The sequence below is a fragment of the Pseudoliparis swirei genome, chromosome 3 (genome assembly GCF_029220125.1).
Source record: "Pseudoliparis swirei isolate HS2019 ecotype Mariana Trench chromosome 3, NWPU_hadal_v1, whole genome shotgun sequence".
Taxonomy (NCBI): domain Eukaryota; kingdom Metazoa; phylum Chordata; class Actinopteri; order Perciformes; family Liparidae; genus Pseudoliparis; species Pseudoliparis swirei.
Genome location: NC_079390.1, coordinates 18,703,817 through 18,719,075, shown reverse-complemented (window position 1 = coordinate 18,719,075; position 15,259 = coordinate 18,703,817). Strand labels below are relative to the sequence as shown.

Genomic DNA, 15,259 nt, shown 5'->3' with positions numbered 1-15,259 from the left:
TATATATATATATACACATATATATGTGTGTATATATATGTATATATATATGTGTGTGGATATATATATATTTATATATGTGTGTGTGTGTATATATATATATATATACATATACAGGACTGTCTCAGAAAATTAGAATATTGTGATAAAGTTCTTTATTTTCTGTAATGCAATTAAAAAAACAAAAATGTCATGCATTCTGGATTCATTACAAATCAACTGAAATATTGCAAGCCTTTTATTCTTTTAATATTGCTGATTATGGCTTACAGCTTAAGAAAACTCAAATATCCTATCTCTAAATATTAGAATATCATGAAAAAGTATACTAGTAGGGTATTAAACAAATCACTTGAATCGTCTAATTAACTCGAAACACCTGGAAACACATTTTCAAATGTTTGATTTTGTTTTGCTGTTATAAATCTTTTTTTTAACTTGGTCTGAGGAAATATTCAAATTTTATGAGATAGGATTTTAGAGTTTTCTTAAGCTGTAAGCCATAATCAGCAATATTAAAAGAATAAAAGGCTTGCAATATTTCAGTTGATTTGTAATGAATCCAGAATGCATGACATTTTTGTTTTTTTAATTGCATTACAGAAAATAAAGAACTTTATCACAATATTCTAATTTTCTGAGACAGTCCTGTACTGTTTATATCCTGTAGAGCTGGGTGGTGGATTTCAAGCATGAAAGGGGTCTTTGTAAAGCTCGTCTTTAAAAAGTAGTTTGTGACTTCCATAAACATGAACGTTGAGCTGTCAGTCCCGCGGTACAGTTGCTGCAGCAGATCAGACGTATTTTACTCATTGCTTTCAGGCAAAAGTGAAATCACGAATTCAAAACACCCCCTCAGCTCCTCTTCATCAGTCAGTCGTGGTCTCCTCTCTCTAACCCGGAGGCAGCACAGTGGCACCTGCGTCCGGAGCACATTCTGTGTACCTTGTGAGGAGCCTCCCCATCTCCCAGGGCACCGTGTGCATTGTCCTTGTGCACCGCGCAGCACCATCACCCGTGTGAAGCGTGAGCCAACCTACTGTAAAGTAGTTCTGAAACTGGGCACTTCGCAAATGATGGAAAACAGGCTTCCGGACGCGCGTGAATTAAGTTATCAACATTTAATTGCAGGAAGGGTAAAACAAACGTTCAAGGCTTCACGATCGTGATCTTCATCGGCTCCTCCGCCCTCCTTCCGGCGTCGAGGATACCTGTGGAAGAGACCCGATTTCTCTAATCCACGGAGTTTTATACTCAATGTCCCTGGCCCCGGTCAAAACGTCACTTCCGGTCAAGTCGCTAAACAAGTATTTTCACAATAAGAGTCCCGTCTTGTTATTGTCCGCATTAAAGTCACTTTCACAATAAAAGTCCCTTGTTATTGGAAGTCACTTGATCGAATTCAACCGGCCTCGTCAATCTATAATACTAACATACAGTCACTCATGCAATATACATTAATTCTTGCCATTTACATTTGCATAGAGTAAACATTACCCCTATGCTTCATAATACATTAATAACAATATCAATATTCTCCCTAATATTTTCTATTATAATATATTTCTATATGTATTAATTTAAAACATAAGACCTCTGCACATGTTATCAAAATAAACTATTACAACCTAACACTACACATAGAATCTTACTGAGCACACGACGGCAGCCTGATCATCCTCAACCTCTTTTCTCAAGCTTGTGTTGCAGGCTTCGCTATAACACACACACACACACACACACACACTCAGAACAACCCCCCATGAGCACCCCTCCAGTGTCTGTGTGGCTGGTAATGAGAGCCTCCTGTGCTGTCCCACCGCTACATGTGAGGCCCACGGTCATATTGGCTGCAGACTACACCACTGCCAAGTATTATCCACCCCCCGCCCCCCCCACCCCCCGCCTCCTGCCCATACGTCTCCACCCCACCCCCCTTCCCAACACGTCTGGCTGTGACGAGACACTGTGGAGGGGCATTAATGAGCGCTTAAAAAGCCATGAAACGTCACACTGACTGATAACCTCATCTATTTCGTTTTCCTGGAGGGGGGTGCCTCATCCCCTCATATGTTATCACCTAATTCAATTTCGGGCAGTATTTTACATCACGCGGCTACAGCGATAACACACAAATAGTCTCGGAACATGACACGAATACGGAGTGCACGGCGTTGTCTCGGCCTCGCCTGATGATGACTGCGCCATACAAGGAGGTTTATTTGTGCCAATAACAGGTTTATAATCTGCATCCGATGCATCGCGGAGACTTGTGGCTTTCATTCCAGTGTTATCGGTGCGGCGTGGCCAGTAATTGGCTTCCTGAGGCCTCCGCTTAATGTTCATTTGCACTGCAGAGATTTTCTATCAACGTCTGGCCGAAACCAGATAAACATTCCTCTTTTCAAACTGTTCCGTTTTCATTTGAAGGCCTGATCTCTTTTCCTCAGCAATCATCGACCTGTAGGGCCCCGTGCATGGACATTATTTGTCGTGCTCCTGTCGTCGGAACAGATGCTTCTCAACCATCAGCCCTGGTTTTTGGTGGCAGCCGGGGTGGGAGGGTCTCTGGATGAGGGGGCTGGGGGATCTGGTGGGTGGGTGGATGGGTGGATGGGGTCGGGCCGGGTTTTGTGGTTGCTAAACGGACTCAGCTGACGGGACTAAGCAGCAGTGACGGGGGCCTAAATGGTTCCGCCGGCGGTCATGCTGAGGGACAAAGGGAAAATTTGGAGTCAATTTGAAGGGAGAAATACGTTCGACATTGATGAACAGGTTGTGTGTGTGTGTGTGTGTGTGTGTGTGGTGACCCTCCTGGACTCGTGGAAGGAGTAATTGAAATGCCCCGTCGATTCCGATTCGTTTGGCTTTAGGGCCGGCTCAATCTCGCCGCCGGCCACGTGAGCATGTCCAGACCGCTAAACGACGTGCGGTGGTTTACTCGCGGCCGGACCGTCACTCTCGGGGCCGATGACAGCGCCGTGAGAACAAATAACGGAATTACACTTTAAATCAAGTTGGGTTTATTTTATTTTTTAGAAGGGAGGACATAACAGGTCAGCTGTCCGAAAATGTTGATAATGAAATAGTAAACGCTCCGTGTTTGTGTTTTTGTGTGTGTGTGTGTGTGTGTGTCGGCACACTGCAGGGGGGGGGGGTTCTAATCTCCAGGCAGCCTGTCTGGTGGTCTGATCTGTTGGTAATATTGGATGCAGACGGTGTTTTGCTGTATTTGCTGCTCCAGCTGCCGCGCAGTGTATCTGCGCCGGTGTCTGTTTGTATTGGGCGGGGCGGGGTGGGGGGGGGGGGGGGCGCTTAAAGGAAGCAAGGACATCTGTCTCCAACTGCGAGATCCCCGCCCCTCCCTCCACCCTCTTTAAGGCCCTCCCGTCAGTGCACACACACACATACAATATCCTGTGCGGGGCCGTTTCATCATGGTGTAATGGTTGATAGGGATCGGAGGGGGTCCACTCTTGATAATGAGCGTGGCTTCTGATGGGGGGCCCCCCTGTCGGGACCCAGGGCTCCGATTGATATTGCCTTGGGGACCATGCTTCACTTCCAGAGAGGACCGAGAAGACGGTCATGCGTGCGCCTAAGCAGGCTTGTGAAAGGGATAAGAACGTACGCCTGCGCTCGGGCTGAAGCGGCGGGGGCGAGGTGGGAGCCGACGGACGGACGGAAGACGACCTCAGTCGCCAACAACGGCGCTTAAACCCGAGGGCGCCTCTCTCCTAACTCCCCTCCCTCCATCCATCGCTTTGCTCGGCCTGCCAGGGGACTATTCGTCATTCTCTCTCTGCCATCTGAATATATATTCTTGAGGGGGTTCTGTCGCACACACACACACACACACACACAGACAGAGAGGCACACACACACACACACAGTCCTTGGAACATTAACGACTGCGATAAAGCCATTTAATTAAAAGTGAGCCTGAGCTCGGCCCAAAGGTGTTTTTTTTATGTCCAATTAAATGCTCAAATGATGCCCTGATATACAGCAGGGCCGTGCCACTTTGCCCATGTGGTAAATCACAAGCCGTGTGGTCACAGATAAATATTACTTCCCTACAATAACAGCCATTTTTGGGCCGTAGAAAAGCTTCTCTCCTCACTGTTGTTTTATGTAATTTTCTGTAATGATTCAGTGTTATTTGTAATTCACACATCCATCAGTGTGCGTCACAAGCTGATAAATGCTGCCTGCGGATGGGTGTCGTTTGTTTTCTTGTGACTAATGTGCTTGTCATTGTGTGAAGATACAGTCTGACAGCAATCTGTCGCAGACGGGGAAGCTAAGAGCCTCACAGATCTCATTTGGATTATTAGATGTGTTTAGGAGCGGGTGAGGAAATCTTCTCTCATCATACACCTGATTTCATATCCTGTCGTTGATTTGTAGAAATTAACCGAGAGACGATTTAATTTCTCCATTCATCGTTTTGCTATAAAATGTCAAGAAATAGTGAAACTGCCTGTTAAAAACCCCACAACCCAACAGGTTGAAACCCAAAGATATTCAGTTTACTCTTACACGACAAATAAAAAGCATCAAATCCTCACAATTTCGGCCTTTTTGAAAGAAAAATGGCATCAGTTATGATGGATTTTAAAAATATATTCCATACCATTGCTCCTGAAACAATAAATACATTCAGCGATCAAATGATAATATGAGTTGAGGCTAACGCAATTAATTAGTACCTCACAAATCAACCCACTTGAGGGGCCAGGCCCGGTCACGATTGGTGTCAATGACACATCCTGTACGTCCCTTACAGCCACAACATTGTCCTCATGCAGTTGAGGCCACAAAGCCAGCAATACTTCTCATGGGTCAACAACATCATGACTGGGAGACATATATCGTCTTCTGGTTTGTCATATGTGAGACTGGTTGGAGGATGTATGTTGTGCTTTTTTAAGGTTTCCATTCCAATCCGACATCATATTTCAAGCCCATGCGCTCCTTATCTGTGTGTGTGTGTGTGTGTTACTGTGTGTCTGTGCTCTGATTAAAGCTCGCCGTTCAGGCCCAGTGGCGGGGATTACTTTGGCTTTGTTGAAGGGCTTTCGGGAAAGGGTCAAAGAGCACCCGCTTAATATGGGCCCCAAAGGGCCTCATGGGTAATTGCCAGGGCCTAATAAACTTCTAGACACCCTCTTTTCACTCAGATCTGGAGAGTGCGGAGGGCAGAGCGGGGAAAAGATCCGGGGCCCCCGGAGCCACGGTCTCCGAGTGGTGTGTGACGGGTCACTGCGGCGGTCATTTCACCCCGCCGCATGGTAACTCAGACCTGGGGTGCATCACGCCGACCCCTTTGCGTGATGGGTTAGGTTACTGAACAATTTAGTCAGGCTTTCGTAATCTGCCGTGAATAGAGATCAGGAGAAATGTCAGCGGCGGGTACGGATAAGGTCAGGGGTGTTGTTCGGCATCTCATTTCAGGATTGGAAGGGCCTCAAATGCTCTGCGGCTAAGTAATTGGCCATCAGGATACGGGACTGACTGAAGCCATAAGTGGCAATAAGAGACAGGTTTATTTTTATTTTTTAGAGACGGCAACATCGTGGTTCAGATGCCCACAATGAATTGCATAGACGTGCACTTCATCAGGGCGAAGGCAAGATCCTTACTCCTAATGAGGAAATGAAAAATACCCCCTTGAACACGGACATGACCTTGATTACAAACAAAACCGCCTGATTCATTTCCGCGCGTAGACACGCCCACCTTCTCCCGCACTCAAAGAGGACGCCGCGCTATCTTGACAAGAAGAGAAATGAGTCTTTGCGGCGCGCGGCCTGACATTGAGATAAGATGCATTTTTCACACAGTCGGGTATTACTGATAAGAAAATGTCAAAAGTCAAGCGAGGTTATGTGGATGGATTTATGCATGGTGATGATAATGGTAATGTCCTGTGGGGTCATTAATTAGATGCGGCGGTGACTCCCCCCATGCTGGCCTGTGACATTACATCGCCGTTGGTTCTCACAAACACAGCCGCCCATGTATAAAGACATGCGGGAATCAAATATAGAAGCTGATAGATCCAGTGATCTATCAGTATTGATAGATGCTATCAGGATATTCTGAAACTGGGCACTTGGCAAATGATGGAAAACAGGCTTCCGGACGCGCGTGAATTAAGATATCAACATGTAATGGCAGGAAGTGTAAAACAAACATTCAAGGCCTCACGATCGTGGTCTTCAAGGGTCCCGGCTCCTCAGGTCCAGCCTCAAGCCTTCGGGGTCCCGTCGGAAGAGAAAGCTATCTCTAATCCACAGAGTTTTAAACTCAAAATCAGCCAATCCTCACTCAAAGGTGAGTCCAGCCTTGAACACCTAGTGATTGGTTCAAAGTCCCGCGAGAACAATGGAGGGGTCGAGTGTCACTGAACCCCGGGTCAAAATGTCACTTCCAGTCAAGTATTTTCACAATAAAAGTCCTGTCTATTATTGTAAGTCACTTCACGGATTTCAACCGGCTTCGTCAATCTATAATACTAACATACAGTCACTCTCATGCAACATACATTAATTCTTGCCATTCACATTTGCATAGAGTAAACATTACCCCTATGCTTCATAATACATTAATAACAATATCAATATTTTCCCGAATATTTCCTATGACAATATCTTTCTATATGTATTAATTTAAAGCATAAGACCTCTGCACATGTTATCAAAAGAAACTATTACAACCTAACAATGCCCTGGACAAAATGGAGACATTTACTGACGAACACTAACACGTGAAAAGTCTCTGCTTTACATCCACTTTGTTTTAGCCACTGGCACCAATGGAAGATGACTCGCAGCATCCAGTTTGTACACTTCTGCTCTCCTCTGTAATAACATATTCTCATTTGTTTGCTCATGTCGGTCCTCCAGGCCTCCCGTATCAACATGAAAATATAACCTTTGAAAATAGTTTTGTATTCTATTAATTTTCAGGGCAAATGTAAAGACATTTCAGAAGGAAAGGCCTTTGAATCAAATAACCAAGAAATAACTTCTTTTTCCAGGGCGTCACAGGGGTATTGTTCTTTTTGGTTGAATGGGGTTGTAAAGAATACCCTTCCTTAACTTCCAGTCCTGCTCATGTAGAAGTGAAATGATGCGTGCTGGAAGCAGACGCTCAGACCGCCTTACATCCCTACGTGTCGTGTTAATGAAAAGGCCAATATGTATTCAATCCCACTCCATCAATCCATCTGACAACTCCGTGATGCTCTTAAATGTCGGGAACAGCTTCTCGCGCTTTCTCATTCCCCAAAGAGGGCCGAGTCTCGAATGTTAATGGAAAGGGGCCGGCTCATTATTCCAAAACCCAAATGTCCCAGTGGACTGAAAACCCGTTCGTCCTTCAGCCCAAAGGTCCACTCTTCCAAAGGCCCATTCCCCAGAAAATACATCAAACAAAGGCTGATAGCTGATGATTCATAAACTTTATGGAGAAACCACCATAACCATGTCAATGAAGGCTGTAAGGCTATAATTTGTGCCACTATTTTACTTCTGATAAGAGGTGTTCTTAAGACTTTATGTAATACATCTAGAGTATTATCTCAGAAAAAATCTGCTCAATCATAAATCAAAAATAATATTTACAAAATTCGGTCATTTCCACCCCTGGTATTGAACATATTGCTGCTGTTAATACATTACAACTTGAAAGGTGATGCTTAATGCTAAAAGTGTTTGGTTAAATCAGAAGATGAGTACTCATTGAAGGAGTTAATGTGCTCAATCAGTTTAGTCTTATTCAGCCTTTATAGACACAAGAGGTATGTCACATTTATACACTTTCTACATCTGTTTCTCCACAAACATGACAAGTGGACAGCGGTGAAGAGCCCACACTAGAACAGCAGTTTCTGACATGACTTGCACTTTTTAAGGTGGAATACCGAGTCCTCTCTTCATGCCAGTCTTGAGCAGCCCTGCAGAGCTCAGCGCACTCGAGAAGAATTTGAGTCAAGCCATGAGCGGAATGTCATTACGTTGATATAACTTATTAATACCTCAGTCATATCAATATAATGTATGGGAGTATGCAAATCAGCCAGGCTCTTCTCTGGCATCAATTAATCATCCACCAACTCCTTGATGTCCACATCTTGTCATCGCTTCAAAGAGAACGTTGTGGAATATTTGAGCATTTGAAACCCTCCTAATGCTATTTTTAAAGCTTTGCTGCTCGTTTTCAGACATGTCTTAATAAATGCAGAGGAGAGATTTTGATGTGAAAGGGAGGTTTGCCGGGAGATGCTTTTAAGATCAGTTTTGGCGTCTCTTTTGGGGGGATGGTCGGGCCAGTTCGGAATGGACTGGGAAAGCATCTCATTGGCTTAGCCCCTTTGTCCATCCCTGGAGTGGCTGAGGCCAGACTTACCCTGCAGGCCTGCATGGCGTAGGTCTCTGAGGTGTTGTCAGTCCATCATGCGAGAGTACAAAACCATCCTCCACACCTGTAATCTGAGAGGTCACAGGGCCTGAGAGACTGAAATACGAGAGGAGAGGCCCAATGCCTTCAGGTAACAGGCAAGACGTGGGCTGCAGACAGATGCGTTTGGAAGTCAAGAAGAGAGACCTCTCATGTTTTATTCACGGCTTCAGGGGAAGCAAAAGAGTTATTTTCTGGATTACAGTGGCTTCTTGCTGCATCGCTGATTTATCAGGGTCCTGTGTGAATAGAGGCGTGCTTTCTTGACAATGTATCCAAGTGTATTTATATGTTTGCAAACGGTGTGTGTGTGTGTGGGTCAGATTGAATAATGCATCTACTGTGTGTGTGTGTTGCGAGCAGAGCCTTCATTATTGCCGTGCCGTGACACCACACACGTGACACAGAGTGGATGAAGACCATCGGGACGCCGTGTTAGAGTCACAGCGCACGCTGTATGCTTAGTGTTAATCCGCTCAGTCAAACAGTGAGCGGTCATCCTAATTTATGATTTTCACTTTTTTGGTATTCATGTCGTTTTTTTTAACAACTTTTACCGAACTTCAGACTAAAGAAAAGTGGAGTCGACGGGTCAATGCCAGGACAGTCGGCAGAACACCAGTGAATACAAAGCCAAATAAAAGACAGTCACACCGACACACGCTCTAACCTCGTCTCTTCTTTTCTTCCGGTGCTTTCTTTCCCAGTTTTGAGAGATGACTTCCGCCAAACGCCCAGTGATGTGGTGGTAGCCGCGGGTGAGCCGGCGGTCATGGAGTGCATCCCCCCCAGAGGCCACCCTGAGCCCACCATCTCGTGGAAGAGGAACAACATCCGGGTCAATGACCGAGATGAGAGGATCACTGTAAGTTTCCTTCAAATAATACGTCGTTGTGTTGCGGCGTTAAGTCACACAAGCAAATGTTCTGGTTTTTTTTGGTGGTGTTTTTGTCTCCATCCACTGACTAATCAATACATCTGAAGTTGTTCTTTTTTGATGAGGATGCGCTGATTGAGAATCAATCCAGCTCCATCATTGTTGATAATGGAAAAGCAGCATCGCTAGTGAGCTGCATTGATTGCTGTTTAATTGAATCCTTCAATGTTGCCCATCAGTCGGCCGCCTTCTAGAAATACAGACGGTGGAAATGCAATAAAGACAGATTTCTAAAGCTGCTATTTGGGAGCATGAGCGTGTGTGTGTGTGTGCACACTCTGTGCCCGGAGCGACAACCCATCGTCAAACAGTGGAGGGAGCTCGCGGAGGAGCCATCTGTCATGAGACACTGAAAGTGACGGAGTGGCCTCCCTCTCGACTAACATGCCTCAATATCATGTTTCCGACCTCTTTCCATTTGTCTTCCTTCTTCCCCCCCCCTCCTCCAACACCACCTCTTCTCCACTTCCTTGTGATCTGCCTCCTCCTCCTCTTCCACTTCTTTACCTTTCCATCCATCTCCTCTTGTTGTGCCTCAATCTTCAGATGCGAGGAGGCAAATTGATGATTTCCAACAGCAGGAAGGGTGATGCTGGCATGTACGTGTGCGTTGGAACCAACATGGTCGGAGAGAAGGACAGCGATCCCGCTGAGCTGGTGGTGTTTGGTGAGTCATTTCTGCCTGTGTCTTGGAATAATAATTGTGACGGTTAAACAACGATATCGTCATTACAGTGTTATTAACCAGAGTTATAAGTCGGAGTCATTGGATTGAAGTATTGGACTTCAATAAATGCCCTTTAATTTCCTAAAGGACAATCCTGTAATTCTAGGGAAAGATTTGTAATGGTTCTTATGGTACGCCTCACAAAACACTCTGGATTAGTTTTCTCCCGGGCTGTACTTTCTCTGCTCAGATGTTGGAGCAGAAGATGGATGTTTCCCTCCCAGATGCCCTTTGCTTTGCTCCCCTGACCTCGCTGCTTCGCTCGCAGATTCTCTGCTTTGCTCGCAGCAGAGCGGCAGCACAAGCGCTCCCAAAGTGTGTATTGATCCAAGGAAACAGATAGAAGATTGATATTTTCTTTCAGGCCCACCAAACCCCTCCTGCTCCTCCTCCTCCTCATCACCCAGATGCTGCTCCTTCCCAACAACAGCAAAACTAAAGCCAGTGTACAGTTCCTGAAAATGACACTTCCTTCTTATACATAATAGTACTGCCATGCAAGATAATAGCCAGTGCACATCTGTACTAATTTCTTTCGTCTGTCACCGATTTTTAAATTATGATCACAATAACACCTTACAATGCACACAATCTGTCTCTCTGGACATATGAAGGCTGTAACTCCAACCATGATGATGCACAATCCTCCTTCCTGTTCCTGTTCAGCTGTGCTGATTTTTTGTTTGTTTTTGATTTCACCACTTATTTCCTCTGCAGTCACTATTTATTCTCATCCACATCACAGTCACGGCTGCTACAACAATCTAATTTCCCTGGAGGGGTCATTTAAGTTTCGAACGAAGAGCAGTTTTAATCCTCTGTCTCGGTCGACTTTCAGAGAGGCCGGTGTTCACCAGACAGCCGGTGAACCAGGTGGTGTTGGCAGACGACACGGTGGACTTCTTCTGCGAGGTGCACGGAGACCCGACGCCGACTGTCCGCTGGCGGAGGGAGGAGGGAGAGTTGCCCCGGGCCAGGTACGGAGGAAAAGGACCCCCGTGTGTTGTCTGTTATCTGCCCCTGGTGTCATCGTAAAAAACTATATGGTGGTGGTCAGGGTGTTACTTGGCAACAGTCATTCCACTGGTACTGGTAAATATAATAGAAATCAGCGAGAGGGCGCTGGGCTTTGGGAAACCCGGCCCTGTGCTGACGACTCTTTTCCAACGACAGTAGCTAGCAGCTCCAGAAGTCGCTAAATCCCGCGAAAAAGTCGCCCAGTCGGCATCACTGACAGTCTGGGGGGGCGTGGCCTCTCTTCAAAGCCACGCCCCCAAATTGATCAACAGAGTTAATACTCATAGCTTTGGAAAACTGTTGCAGTCATGGGAGTATTGCATGGTAACACACTGACTGAGGAACTGTTGGAGCCTCTGTGGGTTTGACAGGATGACACTTTAATGATCCCTCAGGGGAAACGGGGTAAATGTTCCCTCGTTGTCAGCAGGATCCAGATCTCCACAGGGAGCCTCAAGCTGTAAAACAATAATGTACCAAACCCAGTCTCATACTGCCGACTGCATTTCAGCAACTTTGAACAAAAGCAGCCTCATCGCCTGATAGCTCTGCATTTTGTTACATTTCAAAGGTTCAATTGACCCACAATCTTACAGTTTGCATCAAATATAACACCAACAAGTGCAGTTTTGAGAAAAGTCTTCATGTTTTTTCCAGATTTGAGATCCGCAGCGACAACAGTCTGCGTCTGACCCAGGTGCGAGGTGAGGACGAGGGCACTTACACCTGCGTGTCAGAGAACAGCGTGGGCAAAGCCGAGTCATCGGGGACCCTGCAAGTGCACGGTGAGACATGGAACACATTTCAGTACAATTCCATCCCTGAAAGGTCCATCTACGGCAGCAGTCACTCACAGTGCCAACGGTGTCGTTGTTCAAATCAGAGAGTGAATAGTGGACTCATTTGATTTGATATAATTATTAATGAATAATGAGGAAAGAAAGTGCCATGTCTGATTTCCAGTAAGGTCATGTTGTAAATGTCTCACAAAAAGTGTCATTTCGCTCATATGTTTAATTCATAATCCCTGATTTATTTCAATACATATTGATGAACAAGTAAAACGTCATTGCTCCGGCACAACATTGGATTTCAACACTGAATACTGTGTCAATTATTTGCCCAGATGGACGTTTTTGCTATGATGCATCACAAAACACCTCCCAGTGGCTTCTGTGTGAGATTTGCCATCAAGTTATTATCAGTGTCCTATATGTTAGATATTGGCCGTATACAAGTCGTAAAAGCCTGTGAATAGACTCCCCATTGTGTGCCACTAACATGCTGTTAGCTGAAACTATAAGAGAGGTAAAGTGAAACATGGATTTTACGTTCCTTTTGAGTCTCGAATCGTCGTCCCTCTGGAGATCAAAAAGCAGTGAGATTGCATTCAAATAAAGTCAGCCCCTTGAAGAGAGGCACTGGGAAAAGAAATCTGTCATTTATGATTATAAAAGGGAATATTTAGGGATTTGTTCTGTGAGCAGCCCCTCCCTTTTTGACAACTGTCAACACGTGTATGCTCACGTACTTTATCCTTATTCATGCACTTACTAACAGATACATTTGTTTTTATCATGCATTAGAATAATCACTTCGGATGGGATGTCCCTTTATAAAAACCCTTGACTCTAATATGTCAACAAAATGAACAATTATTCTAAATCTGACTTTATCCAATGTTCATATTTCTATCCTGAAAATTTATGAAAATTAACAAATATTTAATAAGAGTGTCTCATTTGCATATTTAAACATACATTTTTTGAAAACTTTTAAGACAAAGATAATTGTCTTATGTAATCATCAACTGGGGATGTTCTATGGTGATAGTTATTCGTAAAAAAAAGAAAATATAAAATGTGAAAAACAATACATCTGTGCCAGAATTATGATACATGGCCTTATAAGGTATGCTACGTAATGATTATTGTTATCAAGCATTATTCGTAGTTCTTATGACTATATGCACAGCGTGCTACTAAATTTAGCGGCAGAATGAAGTCGTCGTACAGCAGAGTTTGATTCGTTTGATTGGACCGCTTCATTTCCATTTTTCACAGCAGCCACGTTGTTGTGTCATATCAGGGTAAACACAGGCGATACTCATCATATTAATTATGGTCCTGTTCTGTTAAGCGTGCCACAGTCGTCCCAGTGAGACGGCCAGCTGTACTCGGGTCCACCGAAATGGAACAAGGCCAATATTAACGTTATTAATTATACCTGCAATGACTTTGAATGCTGAGTAGACCTGAGCGGCTGTGGTGCTGCAGAGTCTCACTCTGTGTTGTCCAATATTCCGTCGAGTGTCACCGCTCACTGTGAACTCATCTCTTTCATCTGCATTTTCCCTCTTCTCTTTTCCACACCTTTCTGCATCACTCCATCACAGTCGGCCCATCCAGTAAGTATTCCATTTCATCTTGTGTGTGAGTGTGTGTTTGGTTGTGTTTGTGTGTGAGTGTGAGTGAGAAAGAGAGAGACTTAACAGAGAGAGAAACAGTCATACAGATTTAGGTTGCCATGTTGGAGGTAAACCCTCTACTTCCACTGTTGAAGAGTCACTTAGTTTTTAATTACCTCTAGAAACGGTGGGAGTGGGCTTTTTATTTTCCACAACTGTACTTCCGTCATGCTTCAGCTCATCTAGGTGGAGCTTCCATTGCTCCAAAGAAAAAAACATCCAATTAAAAGCAGGCATCTTTCTTTTTTTAATATCACAAAATAAATAAATAAATTACTGTGCTATCACAGTGCTGCAGTAATATACTGATTAATCACACATGCTCTGACAATTCAATTCCCTCGCTTGGATAAATAGTGCCTCTTCTGCTTTGACATTTTTAGCGAACACAGGTAGGTGTGGTTGGGAAGCTGACAAACTCGTCATTTAACTCCAGGCTGCTCGGGCACGATAACGTTACCAAGTGTTCTTGTGTACTTTAAATTAAATGGCACAAAGCTCTGAGTGGAAATGCTCCTTTTGTGAAGTGGAAATGTACCAAAGTAGACCCTTTTTTAGCATGGAAGACAACATATTGTTGTCTTCAGGAGCATTTCATCGGCTGAAAGACAAATATATAGTCGAGGGAAGGAGTTTTCCTGGTGTCTAACAGTTGACTGTCACAGCGGACGCTCACTTTTCCCACTGTCACAACAACAACAACAATTGTCTTTGTGTTCCGTATCTCTGTGGGTTTTGACTCTTCATGTCGATATCTCTTTTTTTCTGAAAAGGCGTTGATGCTTCAGACTCACACCATTCCATCATTTCATCCGTTTCCACATCTCAGTCCCTTTATCTGAGTGGGATGAAATTAAGAGGGATGAAGGGACCCCTTTATGCTACGACACACATTGGTAGAGGGCATCAACAGATGTATGTCCATTAGAGCAACAGTTGTTCCCTGCAGAGGTTTGGGCTAATGGGGGTGATTAATGGGTCCACACGACGTGAAATAAACTTTTCTTCACACATGTTCACAACAACGCGTCAGCCAAAGAGATCGTTTCCAGTACATAGTTGTCAGTATTGTTTCATTAGTAGCCCTCTGCTGGTATCAAGGAAATTATATTTTAAGACTCATGGACTACAAGAGCATAAAGTGGCAACAGATAACTCCCCCCTCTATTATTGGACATCATCATCATCAACATTATCCCTTTTCCGATCGCAGCTCGTCTACCGCTAGCAGCTCGTCTACCGCTAGCAGCATTGTAACCTGCTAGCAGCTCGGCTGCAGTCCAAATCAAGAAATAACCATAACAATCTGGACGTGTACGAGAAACCCAGATTTGGCTTCTCTGATAAAGGCAGCTTAAACACTCCCATTGGTGTTGATAAGTATAGTTATGTTCATGATTGAAGGGAATAGGCAATCTTGTTAATACATGAAGGGGATTTTTGTCCATATAGGGACATTTGTCTTGGACTAAAATACTGCACACATGACATGACGTGGGTACGGAGGTGGGGAGCTCCCAATCGGGAATCTTAAACACCTCTATTCTACAAGAAAACAATGTCATAATGCCAAGAGGAGAATTTTGACACACACCGTCACATGTTTTAAGGCGCAGATCCCCTCATCCGGCTGCACGGTTGATGA

The 15,259-nt window shown here is 44.5% G+C and overlaps 1 protein-coding gene across 7 annotated transcripts in view; it reads left to right on the top strand.

Annotated features, from left to right (window-relative positions):
* The window catches only part of robo3 (roundabout, axon guidance receptor, homolog 3 (Drosophila)), an 89,541-nt gene that overhangs the window by 31,747 nt on the left and 42,535 nt on the right, over nucleotides 1-15,259 (top strand). For all 7 annotated transcript variants that reach the window (XM_056444216.1, XM_056444208.1, XM_056444198.1 and 4 more), the window contains 4 exons: nucleotides 9,174-9,331; nucleotides 9,950-10,070; nucleotides 10,969-11,107; nucleotides 11,805-11,932. In XM_056444216.1, the coding sequence (XP_056300191.1) occupies nucleotides 9,174-9,331; nucleotides 9,950-10,070; nucleotides 10,969-11,107; nucleotides 11,805-11,932 (546 nt within the window). The remainder of the gene's footprint in view (nucleotides 1-9,173; nucleotides 9,332-9,949; nucleotides 10,071-10,968; nucleotides 11,108-11,804; nucleotides 11,933-15,259) is intronic.